Source organism: Bombus vancouverensis, chromosome 14 (assembly GCF_051014615.1).
Source record: "Bombus vancouverensis nearcticus chromosome 14, iyBomVanc1_principal, whole genome shotgun sequence".
Taxonomy (NCBI): domain Eukaryota; kingdom Metazoa; phylum Arthropoda; class Insecta; order Hymenoptera; family Apidae; genus Bombus; species Bombus vancouverensis.
The window spans coordinates 8,697,156-8,723,219 of NC_134924.1; the positions used below are offsets into that span (position 1 = coordinate 8,697,156).

General features: G+C 47.7%; 1 protein-coding gene across 4 annotated transcripts in view; it reads left to right on the top strand.

Annotated features, from left to right (window-relative positions):
• The window catches only part of LOC117166243 (kin of IRRE-like protein 1), a 253,136-nt gene that overhangs the window by 216,098 nt on the left and 10,974 nt on the right, over nt 1–26,064 (top strand). For all 4 annotated transcript variants that reach the window (XM_033350052.2, XM_076624375.1, XM_076624376.1 and 1 more), the window contains exons 9-12: nt 2,336–2,466; nt 12,928–13,087; nt 17,236–17,535; nt 21,769–22,089. In XM_033350052.2, the coding sequence (XP_033205943.1) occupies nt 2,336–2,466; nt 12,928–13,087; nt 17,236–17,535; nt 21,769–22,089 (912 nt within the window). The remainder of the gene's footprint in view (nt 1–2,335; nt 2,467–12,927; nt 13,088–17,235; nt 17,536–21,768; nt 22,090–26,064) is intronic.

Here is a 26,064-nt window from a genome sequence, read left to right on the forward strand (position 1 = left end):
ATTTCCTTTTTTCTCCCAACCCTTGTTTTTACAGCTGCAATAAAACGGCCTCCGCTGGATTTCGAGCGAATTACAGCCGAAATTCAGCGAAACCGATCGTTGGTGTTCTTCCGCGGAACCGTTTCCCGATCTAGTTGATCGTAAAACAAAAAAAAAAGATATATGTGACATATAGGGACGGACAGCTCGTAAAGAGAAAAAGGATGCCATCGATGAATTCGGTCGTTCCGATTGATCCACGAGCTTCCACGTTTCTTTTCTTCTCTCTTCTCCCATTCGAGGACAGGGGGAGGTGGGTATTCCGTCATCTCGACTCGTTCCATTTCGCGCCCCTATGGACTTTCCTTTTTACCATCCTCGTTCGTGGAATCGGTTAAAAAGTCATGACGCGAACAGACTTTCTTCTCGCGGAGCGTATTTGTCGACTTTGCCAAAAAACAAATTCGTCCGTCGCGTAAAAACCAGATCGTGAAAAGACGATCGTGGATAATAGCACACGACCATGCATTCCTTCTTACGAGATCATTGTTATTCGTTACGCATCTGCGTACCGTGTACATAGGCTACGAAGGACTGTAATTACCTCGTCTAACAGCGTAGCCACGAAACTCACCACAGTGCGTTTCTATGGAACAACGAGGGATCTGAAACGAATCGAAACTAACTTCGGCTACACTTGTTACACCTCCAGCGGATAAATCGAACGTAAATGTAGTTTCTGGTGGAAATGCCAGCGTCCTGAAACTTTATACTTTTACACTTGTCAAGATCTGATTAAGATCTGCTTAAGATTTCCAAGATTCTTCCGATCGGAACGGAAGCACAGCTCGTCGGAAGCGGCGTAACTTTTTGCAATTAATTATTTGGCAACTTTATAAGTAGAAAGTAAGGGGAACTGATTCCTCGTCATTGGTATGATATTCCGCCGGTACGTTTCACAGTTTCCAGACCGCTTTTATCAAACACCGTCCCGTAAGTAAAGTACGCGCGTAGATACGCCAGGTGTATCGACAGCTGGAAAGAAACGCGCTCGATAGCGTCTGAGGAAAAAGCGCGACAACAGGAGAAATAACGTCACGTCGTGTATCCAATTACGTTGACCGTCGAGCAGCATCGTTGAAATTACGCATTACCTCGGGAGCCGGCCCCGGGTTTTTCGTGCTCCACCTTCGTCTCCGCCCATACACACGAGCTCTCGATTCGCGAGGAACGGGGAAGAAAATGAAAGGGGAGGATAGTGGGTGGAATTTATTGCAATCCTGGACGAGTATCTCGCCTCGGTGGAAGAAGAGCGGAAAACAAGGGACAGGAGCGACACGGCACGATGCAACGACGGAGGTTCGAGAATTAAAAAGTGGCGGCGTTGAACTTGGGGCTGAAGGGAGAAGAAGCAGCGGGTAGACGCGATCGAGCTAATTAATACTATCTCGAAAGAGCAGTACACGCCGGTACACGGGGGAAAAGAAGAGCCACCGGAAAGGAGGGAATTTATCGTGGCGCGCGATAAAATCCTGCGAGAACGCCCGAAGAATAAACTCCCCGACGAGAAAGCGAGCTAAGAGGAACCGGTATGATTAAACTAATGAAGACGAGAGATACAAGAGGCAAAGAAAATACTGGAATTTTTCGAGGACGTTACACCAACCAGGAAGGAATCAGCTGCCAAGCGAGACCGTGGAGCCAGACTGGAAGACAATCTAGCTAGCGAAACCGTGGCCGATGTCGTCTGCTAGAAGAATACGAAGAAATTACGCGAATAAGCATGCGCCAAAACCCGCAGAGATTTGTCTTCTTTGTAATTCACCGGCAACCCTGTGGCCACCGTGGAACGAGCGTACGTGGCGAGTATTTTGGATTAAGATAATCCCTTGACATCGAGACGGTCGTATATCACAGGCAAAGAAGCTTCATGGTCAGGAAAAAAAAACGGGAACTTGAGAAACTGAGCTTGGAAACCGAAAATACATGTTTTTGGTATCGAAACTACGGATAGGTTGTCGCACGACGATGACGAACCGAGAGAGCGTGCCTCGACCTGGTATCAGGTTGATGAAATTGTACGAGGGTGGAGCCTACCGTGACGATAAAACGTATCCAAACCCTTCAGCGTATTCCTTCTTTATGAGAAAAAATAGTAAAAGCTTGACAAGGAGATAACGCGTATCCCTGTTATCTATTATCGGAGTAAATCGTTCGCGATTATTTACTTGATCCTCGCACGTAAACCTTCGGCGATAGGATCGTGTTTCTACTTTCGATAATTCGATCGAGACGCTATTCTGTTCTTTCTGTCTCGTTGGCGGTGGTGATTTCTTCGATTAAAATCTGTTTCCAGATCCGCCGATCGTGTCGCTGAACCTTGGATCGACGCTAAGCCCGGAGGATATCAAGGAAGGCGACGACGTCTACTTCGAGTGTCACATCAGAGCCAATCCTCCCTGGTCGAAATTGACATGGATACACGACGTACGTATGGTTTCATCGATTAATATTCCGCGTAATCAACGTCGCTGTCTCGTTGCGTTTCCTACGATTATAGCTGCTGGTATACTTGGGCGGATACACGACGTAATAATTCGTTGATAGCGTGCGCTGCACGAATCGGACGTTTTTTTTTTTTTTCTTTTAACCAAGTTATTTCAGTCTTTGGAATACGGTATTTCGTGCTCCGCGGGTACACTATTATGGCGCTATTAAAAGCCTGGGTGTATCTCGTAAAGTAGAAGCTCGCAACGCAGCGGTACAAAAATTCCCGTACACTTAGCGTGCCACAATAGCGGAAACATAATATGCCAGATTCGCGGAGAAAAATCTCTGGTGGACAAAAAGGCAGCAGCGTGCGTCCCTAAATTTACAAGCGAGCTACGTTACAGGTAATTTACGCGACAACGTCCGCGAACGTAAAGAAAATCACCGTGGAGGGCACGTTACCGTAGCCAACCAAGTCTTATCCCATATAATGGCTCGTATATTTTACTGGCTAAAACTTTGAATCCTTTATTTGCATAATATATGAGATCGTTCGACAGGCTCGATCTAGTACAACGCCGTTAGAACGCGGAGAATTAAAGCGTCGCACCGCACCTCACCGCACCGCGAAACACGCCACGCTGAAAGCCGATCATCTCGCGGATTTATGGCGAAAAGCGATAAGAGACTTTCAACGTACTCCTTCTTGCCCTCCTTTTGCCGTTACAGGCAAAATTACGTTTGTTGCCGTGAATGGCAAGTCGCTAGGTTCTTCTAACGTTTAAACAGTTGCCACGTTAATTCCAAGAGAAACGAGCTTCACGGAGAATAGAATTTACGCTACTCTTCTTCTTTACACGTCGTTTTATAAGCTTCTCTCTTACGAGTAATTTTTACCGCGAAGAAGACAGCGTTCGAAGAGTAATTCGCCAACGTGACAAAGTTTTTCGTTGTTCCTTCGCTTTATCGGTAGCGACGATTTTGCACGCGTCCGCCTCGGCGCCAGCATTGAGAAACCGGAGAAAGTTTGTCGAAGGGATTCGGCTTCGATTTCGTAGGGGAGAAAGTTTAATCCAGAAGGCGTACGAGGTTGTCTCAGTTTCCCAACTCGTTCGTACGGTGCGAATCGGAATTCACGAAGGAAAGTATGGTCGCCCGATTAAAGCGTATCGCGTCGGGCCAAGGGAAGCCAGAAAGTCCGACGTCTCTTACAAGGGGAAAATGACCAAAGATACGAGCACTTTCTTTTTCCTCTACCGTGTCCTCGCTGCTCTTCTCCTCTTTTTTTCTCGTTTACGTTAATCCAGCCTCTTGTCGTTCTCGTTCGCCTCGTTCTTTGCGTTTACTCGGGAGAGACGTTTCGCCGGATACGTGTCGTAGTTCAGGAAGGACGCCGGCAAGGAGACAGGTTAACGGTAGCCTGGTAGCAGCTGCTACGGCATAAGAGATTTCCGTCGAAATTGCATCTTAAAAATATGATTTGACTTCATTCTAGGCGAGCAAAGCGACTATCGTAACCTCGGCTTTCCCGACACCCATCTACGCGCTACTTCCTTTCGCATCCTTTCGTCGCTTTTCTTTCGCATCCGGCTCGTTTCCCTCGGTCGACTCGTATCGTTCGGCTTGCCAGCTGTCGCGGTTGCTCGTTATTGTTCGCAACTTCGATGACTGAACTCTATAAACGCGCAAGTGGAGTAAGTTGAACGCGATCGATATCACGAATCGCTTTCTGATAGATCGTGCAGCTAACTAGCTCCACGTGCCGGTCCCTTTCGACGAAGACGGCCCTTTTCGCTCGATTAAAAGGGTTTGCCTAGGAATTACAAGAGGCCATCGACACGTTCAATCTGCCAATCAATCCCAAGGTAGCAATCGAGCCGGGATTCCGAACTGTCGGTCTTAAAAAAACGCTTGGAGCCATTGGCAGCGGCAGTAACCTTTTCAATGGCGATCGTAAAGACGAAAGAAGAGCAGCGAACGGAAGGACGACGCAGCATCGATAGGGACAGAAGTAGAATATTGGTTAAAAGGTAAAGAAGGGAGAGAAGAGGCGGCGGAAAGAGCCTGGGGAGGGGGAGGGGGGAGGAAGAAGGAAAAACGAGGAAGGCAGAGATAGCCGCTATAATGGGGTACAGTGATTAGGCTGGCTGTACCATTCACCAGGACAATAGAGACGTTCTGTAGCTACGCCAAGTATCGACGAGCCAATCGGCCGCTGAGGAAAAGACGTTGGAAGATTTTTCCCGACTCTTCATCTTTCTGATGGCAAAGTGGATTGACCGACTAGACAACCGGAAGAACTCTATTAATGTCCTCCTCGTCCACCTAAATACGAGGCAAAAGATCAAATACTTTTTGCCGGAGAAGCAGGCTCTTCTTAATCTTGACACCGTCATCGATATGTCGGACACGCTACTTTTCCGCTCTTCTTTTTCGGAAATAGCCAATTTCTCGACAGAAACAAGAAATCGATAGAAAACGAAATCTCGCGCGGATTCCAGCGACGATGCGAGTCTTGGGATCGAATTTTCCTATCGAACGAGATTACGGCCCCGTCGTAATCGCGCAGAAACGCCTGTAAGCTTGGAATATTATGAAAAGAGACTTTGAATTCCACACGATTGCGCCGTTGATTTTCAAATGGACGTTATTTCTGCTGTACACCGATCAGTCGTAGGAACGACGCGAGGGTAATGGGCTTTCTCGCAATGAATCGGTCGAGTGCATTTTCCACTGGCGTGAGATTCAATCCGACAAGTCCAGGACTTAATGCGGAGAACTGGCTGGAAGGAATCGGGCAAGGGGTTGCGAGCCGGAAATAGGCTGCCGCCGGATTCGACAGGCCGTACATCAATCAATTTCACCGACGTGGCGCGGCGTCGCGATCGAACAGCCGTGCCGGAATTCCGCTCGGATTCGTTGCCTTCGACCGAAGCGAGAAGAGCCTTTTCTTCTCCCGAATCTCGATCTCCCGTTGCTTTTTCTTCGGAGGTGCGGGTGCCGGTGAAATCGAATCGGATATCAGTCATACGGTCAACCAAATTCTGTCACGAATCCCTTCTATCTTCTCTTCGTCTCTCCCCGCGCAACAAGTCGGTCGTTCGTTACTTTCTGTTCGTTGAGAAATATGGCGCAAGCAGCGCGCACGAACCTTTTAAAATACTTTCGTCGCGCTTAATACTGCAACCCGGTTGGAAAAAGGAAACTCAAAGAGACATCGAACGATCGAGTAAATTACAAAATTTCCGAGCAACTCGGGGAATTCGAGCAAGGGGAGCTGAGAAGTTGCACGACGCGGTGCTGCGGCCAACGGCACGATACGAAGAAGAATCGAAAACGTAATCAAAGATAACGAGGGAAGTTTTCCGCTACACGGAAGGGTTTACAGCATTTATACGAGGCACGCCGGACGTCGAAGGTACGAGAAGAGATTCCCTGCTACGAAAAGAGGAAGAAAAAAAGGGACGAAAGGAACGGGAGAGAACGTAGCAGGCTGAAAGCAACCGCGGAAGCATCTTCGCTTCGCCTTTTTTCCTCGCGTCCTTCCGCATTCCGGACCGCAATGCATCATCCTTGCCGGTCGCAAATGTGCCAGCCATCAACCCCTTGGTTGCGTCAAAGTCGGGTATCTCGACATCGCGTATCGATTTCTTCGCGAATCGCTCGCGTTCATCGATCATCGACGTGCAAGCTTCCACCGCGCGAGAAGACGAAAAAATCTCGTGGAAGAAATTGAACGCGACTCAAAGCCGTGAATTCCATTCGATCACGTTGGAAAAAACGATGAAACGAACTCAACTCACTCTCTCCCCCCCCCCTCTCTCTCTCTCCTCTCTTCGAACAGAAGCAAAGCAAGAAAATTGACATGGAATACCGAGCAACTTTAAAGCTAACGAAGCCCATGCTAGTCTGGCTTGCACGCGATCTTCTCTGTCATTGATAAATCGCTTTAAAACAAAACGAAGCTAAAAAGGGAGGAAATCGCGCGTCGCTGGCGTAACAATTTCTCTAGCGGAAGTATCGCGACAATGCCGCCGATATAATCACGATGAAAAATTTTCAGACAATCCTCGCGCTACGAGCTACGAAATCCTGGCCACAAATCTTTCGGAAGGGCGCTGCCGCCCTGGCCGGGGCCAGCAGAGAGCATTTTTTCTTCCGAGGAAGCTCCTTTGCCAACAGAGCACGGAGGAAACAGGCAGACAGGGTCGAACGTAACGGCTCGCGTCGAAGACCGACAAAATTTACGAGCGTTCGCCGTGAACGCGTTAAGACGAGCTTCGAACGAGCGTGTAAAATTTAATGGAACGAGAAACACAACGAAAGACGAAAGTACTTATGTAACGTTCGATGCAATCACGTTTGCCGATTAAAATATTTTTTCCGGCAAGCAGACGCGAAACTCGGACAAAGATAAATTCAATTTTATCGACGACGCGGCACGTCTGCGACGCGTCCTGCCTGTATGGAACGCGCACGAGGAAAAAGAAAAAATTAGAGGCAAGACTGGCGAGAAAAGAAAAGACGAGACGCGCGTGTGTGCACGAGCGCACCGGAAATGCCGCTACCGTGCAACCTATTCGACCGGCATACTAGCTACCTCGTCTCTTTAAACCGTCGTTCAATGCTCTCGGCTTCTTCTCCGGGGTACGTCTCGAGTACGCTCGCTAGCTCGTTCGTCGACACATTAGTACGTGTACAGAGCGATTCGTGAAAATACAACTGTTCGAAGAGAACCCTCTCTCTCTCTGTCTTCCCCTTTCTCCGTTGCTCGCTTTCCGGGAGCGATCCACGTCCACGATAATGGCTTCCTTTAACGCCGCGGAAAAAGTTTAAACGCGTAATCGCTTTCGCTGCTGGCTGCGCTTTCTCCTCTGCCTAGTTCCTTTTTTCCACGTTTTCGCCACCGGGCGATAACCGAATTTTCAAATCGAACGGAATTTCCATCGACCGAGGGAACCTGAACTCGCGAGTTCTGGCAAAGCGACGATCTTTCGCAACGAGGTTACGATAGCGACGTTTTTCTAATTCTCTGAGCGTCCGCGTCTCTGGCGAGACTGAAATAACTCCGTCTATCCTGCTCTTCTCGCTACGATGTAATTCCAGTTCGGGAAGGAAAGATAGATATCGTAAGAATCGTTCGAAAACACTGGCGAACGATCGATGACCAAGTTTCTGGTTTCTAGGTGGTAGAAAGAGGGAAGGCAAAATGAATTTCGCTTAGCCTTTGGACACGGTAGGGAAACGAAGAAAAAGACGGGACGAAAATAACGAATGCAAGGGCGAAAGGGAGAAAAGGCGAGACGGAAAAAGGGAGGAAGGAAGGAAGGAGGAAAGGAAGCACAGCCACGAGTTGTTGGCAATTTTTCAAGGAATCAGTGCGCCGTCTGACCGGAATGAACGCCCGCCTCTAGCCTCTTTTCTTTCCTACCCTCCTGAATCGCCTTTTTTTCTCGCCAGCCTAGCAGGGCAAGGCTACGACGACGTAGAAGAAGCCCCGAATCGCGACCGAGTCGAATTTTCACCGGAGAATTCCGCCAACCGAGCTTTAGATCGGACTAGAGAGACGAACGTATCCTACGAAACCGGTGAACCTTTTTAGGATCGAAATGCAAGAAGAAATTCGATGAATCTTACGGGATAGGTGAGGTGGACCGAGCTTCTACGACGAGATCGAACGAGCCAGATATTCGATGGTTCTGTGTTGTCCTCGGCCGATCCACTTCCAAAAGATTCCTCGTAATCGGGTGTCGTCGATAACATCTTGCTCGTTTCGCCATGGTAGGAGCCGACTTAACATCGGTACAGGAAAAACTACAGCATGGAAGTTAAGAAAGTCGCAGTTGCCGGAGATTAGAAAGGAAAAGAAGAGGAACGTGGCGCGAACTCGGACCCGGGGGATTTGCCTGGAAACGCGACAAACGGTCGACAATTTACGTTTACATATAACCTAGCGGACTCGTTAAAGCGAACAGAGTTACAGTGGTGCTGTATGCAAGCCGTTATCGGACGATCTTCGATAAAGCGAGAGATTCGTCCATTTTCCATTTTCCAAGGCGGCTGCATCGGCTAACCTTGGAAGGATGCGTGTACGGAATATCACGAGAGCGTGTACGAAAGGACGGTTAACACCTACTTTATGTAACGGCGACGTACGAGACAATGCCGTTGGCCCATTGTACCCGGATGGTTGTATGTACCACGTGCTACGAGTAATTCCACCCTTATACCGGATTCCGAATATTCTCAAAATGAAGCTCCGGGCTTTTGGGCTCCGTTCCAACTGTCTCTTCCTGCGGCTAGACCCGTTGCATAAAACCGCGCACACTTGCCCGCCTCGCTCTTGTCAGGTTCAAACGAAAAGTTTTAGTATCCTCAGACCTGACCTGCTGCCGCTTTGGATACCGTTCGAATATCGATACCATTCTCCACCCAAGTTTTCTACCCGTAACCCATATTCATCACCAGGTCGGGGAAGAAACGTTTCGGTAACCTTAATTTGCCAAAGCGTCGTGAGAACCGCTGCAACGAATTACGCGCCCTCGCAACTCTTCGCGATTTACGACACGTCGGCGCTTAAAGCCTCGTAAAATCAGTCGCGAAAGCGATCTACATGGAAATGTAAATTTCACGCGGATCGTGTTCACGCGTAACGAGCTCTTTGATGTCTCGGTGTAGAGATGGGCGGCTGACAGAAAAGGGTTAAACAAGTTAGTCGCCGATGGAGTATCCATATCCAGAGAATGGATTTAACGACCAAGTTGGGCGATCCTCGTTTACCCCTGCGAAATCTGATTAGGAGAAGGAAAATGTTTCGCGCAGGTGGTTCCATCGAGAGCAGGATCAAAGGACCAGCTCGTTTTCGGCGAAACCGTAACAGGAAAATGGAATTAATAACGGCAAACCAGAATCTAGAACGCGATCCTTAAGGGGTTCTAATTAACGCGTGCGCGGTTACGAACTCATTATGCGAGCTGTCTAAACCATGGAAGAAGTGGTACGCGGCGCAGCATCCGATCGACGCGTCGTTATCCGAATTTTGCTCGTCGGTTGGCCAATCTTCGACCTGTGGGACAGTCGGTCTGGGGATTGGCCGCTTTTCAATTTGTCGGTTTCTCTAGGAGTTGAGAGCGCGACTCGCTTCCGATCTCCCATAGTTGCAACGAAACGCAAAGAAACGGGACTGTTTGCACACACGGGGGAGGATAGTACGCACGACAAATGGTGGAAGAAGGTGCAGGGGTGGCAGGTGGCTGGTAGCCAGGCTACTAGCCTTCGTTGGAATTGGTTCGCAAACGATAAAAGACAAACGAAAGCTCTCGAACTGTATCGTTGGTTCGTTTCTGGCGTGATGAAACGACGAGGGAAAACACAGGAGGAAACGTGGAAAGGTCCAGGGGAGTCCCAGCTGGAGAGAAAATGGTAGGAAACGAACGGCAGCCAGGCGCTCGAATAGAAACGTCAAAGTTTGCAGCTACTTTCTCAAAGCGAAACGTAGGTAATATGCGACCCGAAGAGACGGTTATCGATGTATCGATTCGGAAAACGGCGAGTCTACGATCGTTGACTTTAGCCGAGTTCCTCGGTATATCGTGTGCACGATAAACGAAAGAATTTGTAACGGGACTTTATAAATTAACGATCGTTCTTTCACAACGGTAAAGCTGCGAGTTACTCGGTGAACGAACTGCGCGAATTTAAAGAAAAGAAGGAAAGAAAAGAAGTTGTTGGTATTGGTCATAAATTTTTCTAGTCCCCTTAACGAAGTATAACGTTTAACGAGTCTTGACTGGCTAGTAAATCGAAGGTAAACCTCTGGCCTTAACCGAAGCTTAACCTATGCTAAGCGAGCTAAAGCTCCTTGACTGGACCGTGGAACACGGAAGAGAGGCAAGTTGCATAGATTACAATCCGACTCGATCGAGTCGACGTATTTTCGACCCTTCCGAGCCGCCGAGTTTATCGATCGTATCCGAGATCTTCCCATCCGATTAAATTCTTTAAGGGATTAGATCTAGCGGAATTGCTCGTTTCGATTTTTAATTCGCCGCTGAACATCAACAACACGAATTAGGATAAAGACGAATTGAAATTCCTGGACGGTCGATCGACCGCGAGTAATTAAGTGCTCATCCGTCGATGCGAAACCTATCCGACGAAGGACACGATTCTCCGGCAAGAGAATGTGGCTGCGAGCCGAGATTATAAAACAATCGAACAAAGCCAAAGGGGGAGGACGAAAAAAGAAAGAGGAACAAGCTCGAAGCGGAGCGGAAAAGGGGAATGGAAAAAAGACTCGCGGGAGGAGAAGAAATCTTGATCTGTTCTGACAGTCTGCGCCACCTTCTCCGAGATTCAAATGGCCTCGTTTCGAATCGATTTCGAATTATCTTCGGCGAACGGATTCCTGCGGAGGAGTGGGGACAAAAGAAAGAGAGTCTATCGGTGTAATGGAGAAAACGAGCTGCAGACAGAGAAACAGATATAAGGAATGAAAGGGGTGTGACAGAGAGAAAGAGAGAGAAAGAGAGAGAGAGAGAGAGAAATAGGAAAAGCGAGGAGAAGAAGAGACAAAACGAAGACGGAAAAAACGAAGACAAGTACAACGGGGAATTTAAACGAGGAAGAGGACGACTGGCGAGAGACAAAGACAAGTTCGAAGGACGTCTCTCGTCCGATTAAACAGGCGCGGATGCATTTGGCACGGTCTTCGGCTGGTAAGCCGTGTCCCGGTTTTACCTACTTGTTGGCTCTAACCCTTGCCTCTTTCGGTAGAGCGTTTCTCTGCGAACGAGATCCATGGTTCGCGATCGTCCTTTGCCCGTCGGCTAATTGAAACGCGATCCACCGAAACAAGCCGAAAGAGCCGGAAGAAACTTTTGGGCGTGTCGTGTTCTCCGCTTGTCGACTCGGTGTTTAAACGAAAATACCCGGCGAAATACTTCGGCAAAGGAATACGATCGACATACGACGGCCGAATCGAGTTCACTGCAACTTGCAGACAACTCTGCAATAACAGAGCGTTACGTTTGCTTCGTTCTTCGTTTTGTTGCACGGGGCGAACAGCAACGAAATAAGATAGAACGAAACTCTGTCCCAAAGTGGCCTAATTAAACCTGGCATCGTGCTAGTTTGAAAAGACGCGCTCGCTTTGCTATAAAGCGTGGATAATAAGTACTTACACGCGTGAAAGCGTACGTGGGTATACGGACGATAGCCTGTTCTCGTTGCATAGCCGTGGTAGACGTAGTTCGTATGTAGCCGTTCGTTCTCGGCCTCGTCGGCAAGGCGTCGAGGCCTTTTTTCCACCGGGTTGCTCATCGCTGTCATGTTAATTTTCCCGGAGAAGGAAAGAATTCTTGAATCAAATGCATTCGTTTCGTCTCCTCGTTAGTCGGGACAAAAGAGGAACGGTACAAAAGATAACGAAACTAGCGACTCTTTTCATCCGGTTTGATTAAACAACTAAGTGCACCGTTGTATCGTCCTTAGCCATGCTCGACGGTTGATAAGCCGTCAGCCTGGACTTCCGTTTCTCCCGTCGGTTTCCTTGTCAATTCCCACAAAGGAATACAAAGTCAAAGGATTTCAGGTGATAAAGAATACCGCGTTATTATTCGTCCACGATATCGAGCGATACCGTAGCTTGGCAGGAAACGCGAGACGTTAACTAACAAGAGAAGCAACGCTCGCCCGAGCTCGCTTTTTCTTCTCCCATCCCGATTTCTCTTCTTGCCTTTTCTCCGCTGTGTCGCGCCACGTCGAAACGGATAAATTTGTAACAAAGACGGCGGCCAGCGTAACATCTCTGATCGTAAAAGTTATCGTGCCACGTTCTTTCCTCCAGTCTCTTTCGCCGAGTAACGTGCTCGCAATAATAAAGGATTTATCCCTTCTAATATGCTGCCGCGACGTTTCTTCCTCGATAACCGAACTTTATAACGAGAAAAAATAGCGGCCGTCGTCCCTCGCCGATGGAGAACCACGATATACCTTAACTTTGTCCTTGACGATCGTAATTACTTCTAAAAATGCACACGTTTCGCGTTGAGTAGAAAAAGGTGCTGATAGATGATAACACGACCGACAATGGAATGGCGAGGAAGACGCCTGGGTGGAACGGCTCGGTGCATGTTTATCTCTAATTTATCGCGAAGGCAGACCGTAACGAGAAACGAAATCGCGATTCGAAATCTACTGTTAGCCCGAGCACGAACGAGAAAGAAATGGATCAAAGTCGAGCTGCCAAGCCGATGCAGATACCTTCCTTTCACGAGTGTTTCATCTTTGCAAAAAGAGTACAAAAGAAACAGAAACAATAGGTAGATTTTTTCCTTTCGTTCTTAAAATAAACGAGCGTCGCAACGTCGCGTAATTCCTATCGATTCTAGTTTAAGACGCGTTTAATAACCGACCGACAGAGGCCGGTGTATTTAAAACGAAAATTCTTGTTTGCAGAACCAAATACTGGCGCATAATACGTCAGCCAGGATAATCTGGTCGAATCAGAGCCTGGTACTTCAGAGCGTGACTAGAAGTAGCGCCGGCAAGTACGTGTGCGCCGCAACGAATGACCTGAACGAAACTCGCAGCGAGCCTCTTCATTTTCGCGTCAAGTGTGAGTATCTCCGCGGCTCGTCACGAGAACCACTTCAACGATCCGCCTCGGAGCGTACTTTATTTTAATCGAGCGGACTTAATCGAGGATTTTCCTCGGTACTCGGTAACGAAGCCGGCATTCAACGACGAGCAACGAACGCCGTTCTCGCGCATACGCTTCACCTGTACTACTTTCGTCTATTTATTCCGAAACAGCCAACCCGAATTCCTCTTCCTCTTATTCCAGCTGAATATTTCAGTCGTACTTAGTTTTAGCTACATTTTTGATATCCAATTCCCGTTTTACACCGAGCAAACCGCCAACCCGCGATGCGACCTCGAGAAGCAACGCTCTCGTACCTCGGCACCGCGATGTACAAATTGAATATGTCGGTTTTAAAAAACGATACACTAAGATAGATGTTTCTCACAGACGCTCGTTTCGATAAACCGAACGTTTAACGCCGCGGTATCGGACCAGCGATCGTTCTATGCTTGTCCACGTATCGATACCGTTTGCCCGACATATCCAACATATCGACATCGATGTTGATCGGATGGTCGTCGTCACGTTGGGTACGCCGTTAACCGGGCGACGACAGCCTCGACCGCTGCTGGATCGTGACTGTTTCGTTTCGCGATACTAGCAGAAACGTGCTCGTGGCTCGAAGTGATTTTGACCGTTTTGCACGCGAAAGACCATTTACCCGATACTTTTACCCACTTAAATCGTAGTTAGAATAGGCGAACGTTAACGCGAAATCGTAAAAACATAGTCGGCCGATCGACGCTCGGCCGCGTATTCTGCACGGAGAATGGGAACGGTTTCCGACATCGAATATAGATGCGCCGTGAAAACAAGCGCGGAACACGATGCCCGATATTTAACTGCGGCTCCTGACGGCCTCGTAAAGGACAAGGAAACGAGCCAGTATAAGCAGCAATCTCGCGGGAGTTTGCGAATCGAAGTCAACCTCGTATCTGAATTTAGTTTCCCGGTTATTACATCATCGCCCCGATCCTGGGAATGACATTTGCTTTAGGCTATTCACGTCCGCCTCGAAGCGGCGTGGTTTCCTTCGGTCGGGATTTAAGCCAACTTCGATCGAAATGTCGACGCGTTGATCGGTCTTACGGAACGCCATACGCCGATGATACTTGAACCAAAAGCGTTTGCCTGCGTAAATTTAGATTATCTGCTTATATACGAGCGCGTTTCCAACGAAAAGAGTTAGATTTACGACGGGCGTTGGATTAATTCCGCGAAAAGAGAAATTACGACTTCGTGCCCGTACGATTACACGCAAATCATCCGATAAAGCTGCTCCTTTCATCAGAGAAAACTAGGAATAAACGCGAGGGAAAACGGAACGAACAGGTTCAAAGGGCCATTCGATGAATGAGCATATTTTTTGAAAGCCGTTTCAAAGTACATGTCACAACGTTGCCCGCAATTAAGCAGAGTCTGGGGAAAAAAAAGGCGGAGCGCGCAAGCTGTATAAAATCAAAGAGCGCGCCGGTTCTTAAATCGTTGCATCCGAACGTAGCAACGTTTTACCGATATTCGTGCTACTCGAATAACGTGTATCGCGACATCGCGTTCGATAATTCTTCTCATTAAATTTCGAGTTACGGACTCGGATTTCTGTCCGCCGCGTTAATTACCGAGGGAAACCAGTGTCAACCGGTTTTCCTCGTCAAATTTTCTGTTCGCGGTGTTCGCTCGGTTTCGATAAGAAAGAACGAAAGCGCGACGCCTTTCCCTCCGCATCAACGATTTCCGTCAATATGCATTTTAACCAATACTTCCCGATATTCTTTTATATTTATTTCAGTCAGCCGTCCGGGCCGACACATTTGCAATTTAATTCCTTCGTTGCAGCAATATCGTTTCACCGAGTCTTTTGTCATTTATTCGTTGAATCGTTAAACACCTGAATAGAAAATATCGAAAAGAAATGGCCAGCGATTGCGGATGGAAAAAGTAATGACAGAAAATATTTATTCGCGCTCGTACTAAGAAACGAATGGAAACGAATTAAACGCGTAAAGTGCGAGGCTCGTACATCAGTCGCATCGAAATGACCGGCAATAAGTCATACAGATAGCACCTATGCGCGGCACGATATCGGTCGCGTGTGATTTTCGCGTAACTTTGCGGTTCGACTCTGTCCACAACCTTTCGTTCTCGTGTTTCCAACCTGTTCCCTCGATTTCCTCGTAAATAGCATGCATCCAAAGATGCAAAGCAGCTTTCATTCCTAAGCGTTGTAAATTCTATTTTATTCTTGGAAACTTCATTCCTGTAAACCATTTTTCCTGGTCACCTGTTAGTTATTTCTCTTCTCTTTTTATAACGTGGCTTGTCACTCCAACCGCCTTGCTACTACACTTTTAGGATCTTCAAGCTTTCTTTTTTATTTCTGAAATTCTTTTTCTCGTGTCTCGCTTCTGTATTTCTTATTCCTACAACTTTCCTTTTTTCGCTGCCCGTCCTGTTCTCGTTTTATCGCCTGGATCTCTTTTTGTTGACACCTTTGCGTTATTTTTTATCGCTACAATTTCTCATTCCCAGGAAGCTTGAGTTTTCCCGTTGCTAAAATTCCTTCTACAATCCCTCCTACGTAACAGGATTGCTCCTCCAAATGTGGAAATTTTTCCATGTCCCAATTTCATCACGACAGAGCACAGCCGAAGGGAAACCCGACAAGTGATACATTATCATTTCCCATCATTTGGATGAACACGCTATCCACGGTAGTACATAATTGGAGCCGGAAAGTGGTTCTTCAAAAGCGTCCAGCCAGTTGGTTGTCGCAAATGATTTTGGAAAGCACTAGTTAATTACAAGGCTGGACGCCACCCTGCGCCAAATAATCGGTCAACAGGAAAGTTTTGATAGCATATATCGCGGCGCGCGTAAAAATCAAAAGGCGAAAAAAAATGGATTAGAACCTTCGCACGTACGCGCTCGGTATTGATTACTCTTTCGCGAGAAAGATGAATATCCATAATAGTAATAATAATAATAATAATAATAATTGTTCGATCCTTTTAACGTTAGAGCAACGATAAGTATATGTTTAAATAATTCGCGCGAGCAAATCGACGGAATATCGAATAGTTCAAAATCAGAATTAACGCTTCGTAAAATGCAGCTTAGTTTAAGTTGGAATTTATTTTATACTAACGCAAAGGATATAGAAGGTTGCACGTGACTGTGAGTGTCGATGCATCAATTGGGGCCGTAGCTTGATACTATAAGTTAGGACCTCGCCATATCGTGAAAATTGCCATCTCGAAGATTGCCTCGACTCATAAACGGACTTACGTTCAAAAGTAGCGGAAGTATTCTTTGCTTTCCGAGCACGATCCTGTCGCTTTGTGTTCATGACTGTCTCATCCATCTCTCCAAAACCGTATTTTACTCGCGCTCTTCAATTTCAAAGATCGAACCCGTGAACGATCGGACTTGCAGCTATGAGAAATAGCCGTTCGTTCGATAATCTTGTTTGGGAATAACAATCATTGGAAATTTCGTTGGTTTCGCTATTGTCTATAGCAATTGCGCGATATTTGTTGCCAAGTGGCCTTAAAAAGTCATAATCCTTTTTCTTCTTTCAAACGACAAGATACGTGCCCGAAGCGGCAGAAGAGACGGCTGCAGGCGGAGATAGGAGAGTCGGATAAATTGGAAGAAATGTATATCACGGGAAAGGTAGCTCGGCAAAGGTGGCAGTAGTTGTAGGTGGGAAATCTTTTTACATCAGTCGCGAAACGATTTCATCCGAGCGAAAGCTGCCTCGTGACAAAGTTCTGCGAGGCATGCTTGGAAAATTTTCCAGCAGAAAGGTTAAATAAACGGTTCTCAGTTTTCGTAAGTAGCAGCACGCGTAACAGGTCGTGCAACGCGTTTGATTATTCCAAGCCAGCGTTCCATCGATGCTAGCTAAATGTCGCCGTTTCGAGGATGCTCCAATTTCTTTTTTTTTTTTTTTTTTTCTACATTTCAACTTTTCCGACGTAACGTTCGATCGAGTGGAACGCGTGGCGCGGTTGTGGCGTTCGATTCTCGTGTGACTGGAATTGAAAAAGCAGGCAGCGGAAACGGCGATAGATGGTGGTGATTGGGAAAAGGGGGAGATTCACGGTCGAAATATTTTTCAGTCGCGCCGGTTTGCAAGGAGGACCGGATCGTGGTGGTCGGAGCATCGAGGGGCGAATCGTTGAACATCGCGTGCAAAGTGGAGGCCGATCCGCCAGCGCACAATTTCCGATGGAAATTCAACAACAGCGGAGAGACGTTGGAAGTAGCACCGGGCAGATTCTCGATGGAGAAGTCAAGCGGCGTGAGCGTGCTCAGGTACACGCCGACCACAGAGCTGGATTACGGTACTCTGTCGTGCTGGGCGGACAATTTCGTTGGTACACAAGCGAGACCGTGTCTCTTCCAGCTGATAGCCGCCGGTAAGTATTTACCGGATCTCAGTAAATGTTACATCAGCCGAGTAGCAGCGACCTCGCGCTCGATCTCGAGTCTTCGAGTGGTCAGGAAATCGAGTTAAAATCCTTTCTACCGTCAGAAACCAGCCTGTTTACGCTGCTAAACTACAACCTTCCGTGTTACGTTTCGTCCACCCCTGAAATCGTGCAAATAAGACACTTTGTAGACGACTGGTCGTGCTACTCGCAACAAACTGCCTGGAAAATATCTCGAGAGCTTCGCTCTATTCGTCTTTCCAAGTAGACGCGTAGTATGGCGACGGAACGAAGAGGAGAAAAAATTCCGCATGGAGAGAATCTCGAGGCAACGCGATCAGCCGAAATCTCTCGCAAACCGCACAAAAATCCCAGTGTTTAGAATCGGCGTAACGACGTGGTATTTCATTTGCATGAGATCGGAGGGAAGAAAGGCGGTGATTTGAAATTGTACTCGCGTGCAAACAGCAACGTTGCAATCTGCGGCGCTTTTTTCCAAATTTCAAGTACGTTGTGAATCGAATCGATGGTAAAACGCGAAATAAATAGTGGAAAGCTTGGGCCGCTGCAACTCTAGCTCGAAAGTCCGACCTGCGTAAATTATTCAAAGAGCGCCGCATTCTTGCCACCCTCGGGACCGTACCAAACCACCAAGACTATTAACGCCTCAATTATTTACCCTTTCGAAACCAAGATTGTTCCATTTCTAAAGATCCTTCCAATTAGTTGGAAAGCGATCGTTAATCAAGCTGCCGGTATCACCGTTAACCGACCACTTATCCCACTCTTTATCGATTCCTACTCGCTTTTTTACGCAACCGACCATTATTTATCCGCGCTAGCTACCACATTATATCACGTTACGATTGCATTTTTTCGCAAGAACACTCGCGTAAAAAGCTATCGGCAGAATCAATTAATCGGTCCGTCCGAATACTCGATACGCTCGTTCATTAACACTAACGCGCCGGTATAATCGATCGATTAGCGGAGGAATTATACGCGACGCGCCGACGAATTTCCCCACGATAAACATGTTGATAAACATCATCTGGTAATAATACATCTGCGTGTATATACTTCTGCCGTATATTCGATGTGATGGAAATTTGATTGATTGAAAATAAATTAATTGAATTAATGCTCGGCGATTAATAGGTGCAAAACAATCAACAAGCATAACCGATCCGTGCGTTCGAAGCGAATTTTTTGGAAGCCATTCGAGCCGTTGCTCGAGCTGCGACCAATTTTCCAAGGGACCTTCTTTTCCGAGAGAGGCGCAGGCAGAAACGAGAGGTCAAAATCCTGACAGATATTCGGGAATTATCGCCGCGCGTACAATGCGATGCTACCAATCATCGCGCGGTAAACCGACATTAATCCGCGAGCGGATTTTCGCCGCGCGGCCTCGGCTCGATGTCTTTTTTTCCGCGTGTGATCGAGAATGACGTTGACACGACGACCTGCCGAAAACGTATTGACATTGACGAATACACACGTGCGGCCAAATCGGCGTCCTTTCTTCTTTGTACGACCCTCGCAACGCGCATTTTCATCCCTTTTACCCCCAACCTACGTACTTTTCTCCTCTGCCCTTTTTTTTCCTTTATTCGACAGAGGAATTACCCGGCAAAAAGATCGGTCGCGGCTAAGAGAATGAAAGAAGCGGCGGCGCGTTGCAAACTGGTGCTCTTTGGACGATTTATCGCTTATTCGTTCGCAGATTTTCAAAGATCTTGGACGTGTTATTCGAGGGAATCCGTTGAAAATCCCTTGAACAAATCGAACGTCGTTAGAACGCATCGATGACTGAAACAATTTTTTACGATGTCTTACGATACTTGGCGTTGGAAGAAATATCGCGAAGCAATGTGCACTCGATGGTCGACGAAGCGACGTAGAGTTTCGAGTGAAATCGAGGCTAGTCGGTCGGTCGTCGATTCTGCTAGACCCAGTGGCTGTTGTCGTAACCTTTGGCTGCTCTGATTCATCCGCAGCGACCCGGAAACCGACCCTCCACGAAACGAAATTATTTTCAAATCTGTCGGTATTGATATCGGATATTGCGTGGTGGTTGGAAAGATGTTCGATGTTGCGACAAGGCCAGAGCTCGTGGACTGCGGCAGGCTAACACGGGTCAAAGAAAGTTAAGCTGGTTATTCGCCTGGTTTTCGTGCATTGATCGCCGCTGCACCGTGAAAAAACTGTTTTCCAGCGAATTTCCGCTGGACGCGGCGAAATTTCAAAAACGAAAGAAAGAAATCGCTGACGCGAGAACGTCATTACCTCGGGCCGATGTTGATTAAATAACAGACTCTGACTCGACGCAGCAAGGCGAGGCGGCTGCAACTAGGCTCGAATGGTAAAAAAAAAAAAATAAAAAAAATAAAAAGAAAGATTCATCGGCCGTTTCGCGTTTCCATTTTTCAGATAGCCATTCGAGTAAGTTAAAACGAAGGGAGTCGGTGCATCGGGAATAGAATTTTCAATCGCGGTTGAGATAAAAAGCGACGCGGCGCGGGATGGCATGGCGTTTCACCGCCTCGCCGCGAAACCGCGCGGCATGTATTATGAACCGGATGAAAATAAATTGAACAACGGCCGCGGAACGACAGGCGGGGATGAAACCTTGGTAAAATTCGATATATCTTAGGAAGGAACCGAAACGGTTCGTTGAAAAGAACGCGAGGTACGGCACGCGGCGGTTTCGCGATTAACGCGAATGAAATGTACGAGAGAGGTTGGCGTTTGCGAGCGAAAAGCGAAGAGCGGCTTGTAAATAGGTTGAAGCGGGAAAAAACAAAGAGTACGAGGGGTAATAGGATGCAAAGCGAAATAAAGTCGAGCCGAAGGATTCGCTTTCCGTCCGTTTACTCGCGTCGACGGAAAAGACGAACAATATTTATTTTCTCCTTGCCACTCGGACTCGTGATAGCTTCGCTGTCTGTTTAAGAAGAAGGAAATTTTATTTGGAACGAACGAGAACCGTGGGGACAGAGAAGCGCGAGCAGGGGAAAAAAGATGAAAGACGGAGGAAGAGGAGGAGAGGGAAATGGCCGGGCGAGGCGAAGGGCCAGAGCGAAAAACAGGCGAATCACGGGTGCAACTGCGCTTTCAGTGGCGGCAGAGAAAAAGAATTTTCGTAGGATGCAACAAACTGCATCAACGCCGGGAGACGGGACGAGGTGAGATGGAACGAACGAAAAGAAGAAAAAGTGCGGGACATCTCTGTGACCATTACTATCCCGGTACACTAAATCCTTGCCACTCGTAGACGCGCAAACATTTTTCACCCGGGGTCGGGTGAGCTTGATTTCCAGAGAGCCGACGGTCTCGCACGCTTTCAGCCAACCTGTAGAGCGACCTTCGAGCGCGTACAAAGTATCCAGAAAATATTACCGGACAAAGGGCGACAAACGAGCCTGCGACAGAGACAACAAAAGAGGAAGAAGGTGGATCGCGCGGCGGAAATTTCCTTCCAACGAACAAGCGCGTCTCGCCATACGAGAGACGCGCGACGCGTGACTAGCGACGATGCACCGGAATCCAGCGCCAAAGAACTTGAAAGTGGCACGTGTATCAGAGAGGAAATAATCTTCGCCGTTCGTTTGATTCGTTGGTTGGACCGTGGATGGGAAAGGCAGGATAATAACCGTTTGCACGTAAGAGGGAGGACGCGACTCTTGATCCGAGTATTCGGTGTGAGCGGCGCGCCGGTTTTCGTTTCCAGTAAGGAAGCTCGCAGAGCTTGCTGAAAGCGTAGGGATTCGCACAAAGTAGCTGTGGAATATTGCGAGTTAAAAGGCCGAGCGACCAGCTGCGGACCTCGTCCGTTTACAATCGTAACGTTCTAAAGAGCCAGCCAAGACTGAAATCCTTTACGAAGCAATTTCACGCGTCGGCTCGTTTTAATATTCGAAGCTTGCGGAAGAACGTCAACTTTCGCTCTACGAAATAACCGACCGCCGCGCGTCTCTAGAGCTGTGCAGGCGAAAGTCAACGCTATCGCGAGAATCGATTCTACCCCGGAGAATCGAACTGCGTGGAAAAGTGGCCCCGTCTGTTTGAATAATCGCAGAAAGAGAAAAGTGTGGGTGGTACAGGTAGGAAGAGCGAATCAAAATGGCAAAACGTGCGACGTTAGCTCGTAAAATTTTAACAACGTGGTCGCAGCCGAGCAGCGTCGTGACGGATTTAACCGTGGTGACGTTCTCGTTTCAGGAAAACCATTTCCGGTCCGTAACTGCACGCTCGCGAACCAGACTTACACCAGCGTCGAGGTGAAATGCGTGGCCGGATACGATGGCGGACTTCCGCAAAAATTCATCCTGGAGGTGTACCATGGCGACGTGGATTTCCTATCGAGCAGCCAGCCTCTCTACAACGTCTCCAACGTAGACGAGCCGAATTTCTCTCTGGCCGGTCTGGAGGCGTCCGTCGAGGCAGGCGTTCACGTCGCGGTCTACGCCGTAAACGCTAAAGGCCGCAGTCAACCAGTCATTCTCAGCGAGGTCACCTATCGCGACGCCGAGAAACGTACCGGTAAGTTGTATCTGTCTCTTCTATTCGCTTTTACGCCTTTAAATCGTGATCCTAAATACCGATCCTAAATGAATCTAGAAATATATTTATATATATAATTGACCATCGACGAACAAAGAATCGTCCGCAAGGTTCATAAAAAGGTAGTAGATGCTTTGCGAAGAAATCGACCAGAGCTTAAAGTCAACTCGTAGAAAAGAAAGGGATAAGCAAAGTGACAGAATGAGAAATGGACTGTCATGCGTAAGCTTAATCGAACAGAAAGCGCGTTCAAAGAGAAACGAGCCGCGTTAGGTTGACCCTGATCAATATAGTGACCGGCACCGATGTCAAGGAGATTAACAAAGCGTTCGGGGATTCAGCAGGCAAGGTCGCTGCCGCCTGGTTTCTGCGGGTTCCGCGCCGCCTTTGAAACGGATGGTAGTTGTTCCCGAGTGGGTGGTGTCAACGACGAGGTTAGTAAGCAAGACGAATCGCCACCCCCGAGACAACACACCGAGACGAATGCACCACACCCATTATCCGGTCTCTATGTACATTGTGCTACTTAGCCGGTGTCGACTGTAGTCCAAGAAATCGGCCTACGTCTTCATCGATAACTCGAAACATCCAGAGCTTTCCAACTCTCGCTCCGCGATTAATTCTTTTATTCGCTTATTTCTTTGTTTACTTCTTCCAAGGTTTTTCTTTGCGTTTTCCGTCAGAAAAAATATTTACCTCAGTCTGAAGCGTATGTCGAGAAAGAGTTTTCTTTTTTTTTTTTTTTTTGTTTCCGAACGGCATCGCGCTGTCGTCGTTATGAAAAAGCTAGATACGTAACTCGTAAATAACAGTGTATGGCGACGCGTTTATTCATTTTCACCACGCGCTCAAACTCGTCTATTGGATAGATGATAGAAAAACGTTAAAAATGGTTAGCAAAGTGAAAAAAAAGAAAAAACATGCGGGGGCGGGGGACAAAGTCGATGTAGAGGAAGGAGAATGACGCAAAAATGTAAAAGATTTGTCGTGGATAGCGCGCAGTGAGTCACTGGGTGACATCGTGTGTATACGCGCGATCGTAAATATCAGCATGGCGTGGAGTTTACAACGAGGTAAAACGGAGGGCACCAAATCAATTGTCAGTAAAGTGATTTACGGTCGCGGCAGCGTCTATCAATTTGCAAGCGGGAGATGCGAGCGAGCATGGAACGCGCTCTCTCTTCTCCTGTGCCCGCGCGCGACCACCCGACTGCCACGACTTCTCGTACATCAACTTCTCGACATTCAAGAACAAACGACCATTACTTACGTCCTCTCTCTCCCTCCCACCCACCCACCCCCCTCTCTCTCTCCCTCTCCCTGGCTGCATTTGATTATCTTTCGATTAGACGGAAGAAAGAGAAGGAGAAGGAGGAAGAGAGAGAGAGAGAGAGAGAGAAGGAGCAGAGACGAGACAGGCTCTCGGCTACTTAGCATTAAAACTACTCCTCTCAGAACTCGATCGGTAAAACGACCGACAGCCCGACAAGCCAACTCCAAAGTCGATTAGCGCGTAATTAAGACATTAGTCAGAAACTTGCGGCATTTAAATAGCTCGACGACCTTTCTTCTCCCATTTGAACGTTACGTTCCTATTCGAATCGATTTCATATTTCACGGGTGCGTCGGTAACGCATCGGGACAGAAATTTAATCGGATCGGTCGCGAAACTCTCGACTCGATCGGCGTTCGTGTTCTTTTTCCTCCAACATTGGTTAACTGTTTTCCCCAGTGCGTTGGAAGAATTTTTTTTCTCCCATTCGCATTTACGCAGAGCAACGAGCATCGAATTAAGGAAAGCAATTACAGATAATGGTCCCAACGGCACCCACCGACGGAACCGTACAGAAGTCAGAGAGAAAAAAAAGAAACAGAAGATAAGACTGGAAAGGGTGGAAAAGAGAGGAAAAGACGGAGAAAAGGAGAAACAGGAAGGGGAGAGAGCGAAAACAGAAAGAGAAGAGGCTATCCAGAAGAGATACGAACGTACAGGATGGTCATTAAGCGGCTGCACCTTCTCTCCTTTCGTCTTGCTCGCGTGTCCCCCTCTTTACGTTCCCGGTTCGCTCATCTTTTTGGACATTAAACCGTTTCGCGTGCGGTAATTTTCCCGGGGTCATTTTTGCCGCTCTTCTTGCTCCGTCGTTAACTTCACTTAGCTCTGTTTACCCCCGTCGTCGTTTCCCTCTTCATCCCTCTTTCGTCCTACCCGTTTCCCTCGTCGCTTACTTCCGATCTTCCGCCTTCCGGCCCGCCTCTCGTCAGACGTCAGCCGAAAGCTCGCTCGCTTCGCCGGTTTTTTCACCCACCGAGCCCGCTGCTTTTTTCCGTCCTACCACGCCTCCTTGTCAACTTATTTTTATCCTTCGGCTAAAGAACGCCGCTCTTTCACCCCGCAGAGTCGAGCTGTATTAACGGAGATCATTGCCTCTTTCTTCGATCGTTGTCCCTCCCGAACCACCGACTCCGACGAATCGAACGAAAAAAAAAAAATCGCATCGCGAAACTCGCGATTAACGTGTCTCAGTTGGAAGATTGGAAAACTCGAGGTTGCGCGAACGAAGAGTAGCTTTCACGTGCAAAGAGCCATAAACGTTTCTGCGTCGGTTATTTCCAACGAATATCTCGTTAACCCGCGAGTTAATATTTAAATCGACAGAGTGGTAAGAATTTTCTTTCGAGATCCAAACGTGATATTTTGCGAGACAGGAGACCCACGCTGCTTATAAAGCTCTGTTTCGCATTTTTATTGATATAACCGATCTCGCGGAATCAAAGATACCCGGTAAGGTGGAAACTCAAACAGATCGCGTTTCTCGCGAGTAAACACCTACGAAATTGAATGGAATTCGTTCTTCGAAATTCTATATACCGTGTTTCTTCGATGCTGGTAAGCGGTAGACGAGCCAGCAATTGGTCGCGAAGCACGACGAGGAAATTGAATTTCGCGATTCCGGACGCAGGGTGACGACGGGGAAGAGAGCGATGCGAACCAGAGAAATCGACGTAATTTGTGACACGCGGATGTTAAACAAGTGCGTCGCGTGTCTCGATGAACGATGCAGCGAGATGACAGTTCCTTTCCAACTGTCCAATTCGCGCGTACTGTTTAAGGCGTACTGCTTCGTGCGTTTACGCGTGTCGTTAACGCGATCGGACCCTCGTCAAACGGATCTCGATGTAACTCATCGCGCGTAAACGCCGATACCACGCCTGACGTTCTCGCACGTAACGTCAATTAAAGGACGATCGAATCGACGCGCGTTTCCGTTGCATCCGCAACGCGCATCGTAGCTATCGATCATCTCAGAGATCGATCGATCTGGAATACGCAGATGGAGAATCGTAGAGAGGAAAATTTTGATCCGCGAAAAGGCACGTTGGGCTGCTAATTCGATTGCAGCCATAATTTCAAGATCTGGGACGGTAAAAAGTTTTTGCTCGTCCAGAGGAGGCTCGATTGGCTGTAAATTCGTGAAACGGAAAGCATCGTAGATCGTGAAAGGTCGGCGGACGATGCAACGCGTGCTGATTGGCGAGAGAACGCGTCTGAACCACAAATCCAGCCTCGTCTTAGGTTTTGTCGGCTTTTGCCGGGCTGTGTCTTAAAATCCAGCTCCGAGGATCTATCGATCCATAGTTAAAAACGATTCGCGAGGATCGCGTCAGCGGTATAATTTACTTTAACGCTATTGTCGCAGTCATTCGTTTTCGTTCGTGTTTGCCATCGTTTTGATCGAAGTAACGCAGACTATAGTGGCGGCATTATGAATTTTCTTTGCGGTGCGGTAACCGCTTTAAACGGGAAATCGTCGTTCGTGGAAGAAGAAAGACCGCTTTAAATTCTATTAAAGCGGCGGAGTAAAGTCCTGTCGGAAGGAAAACGATTATTATCGCCGTACGAGTCACATCGTTAAGTCCTTAAGAAATATTCTCTGCGGCGTAATATATTCC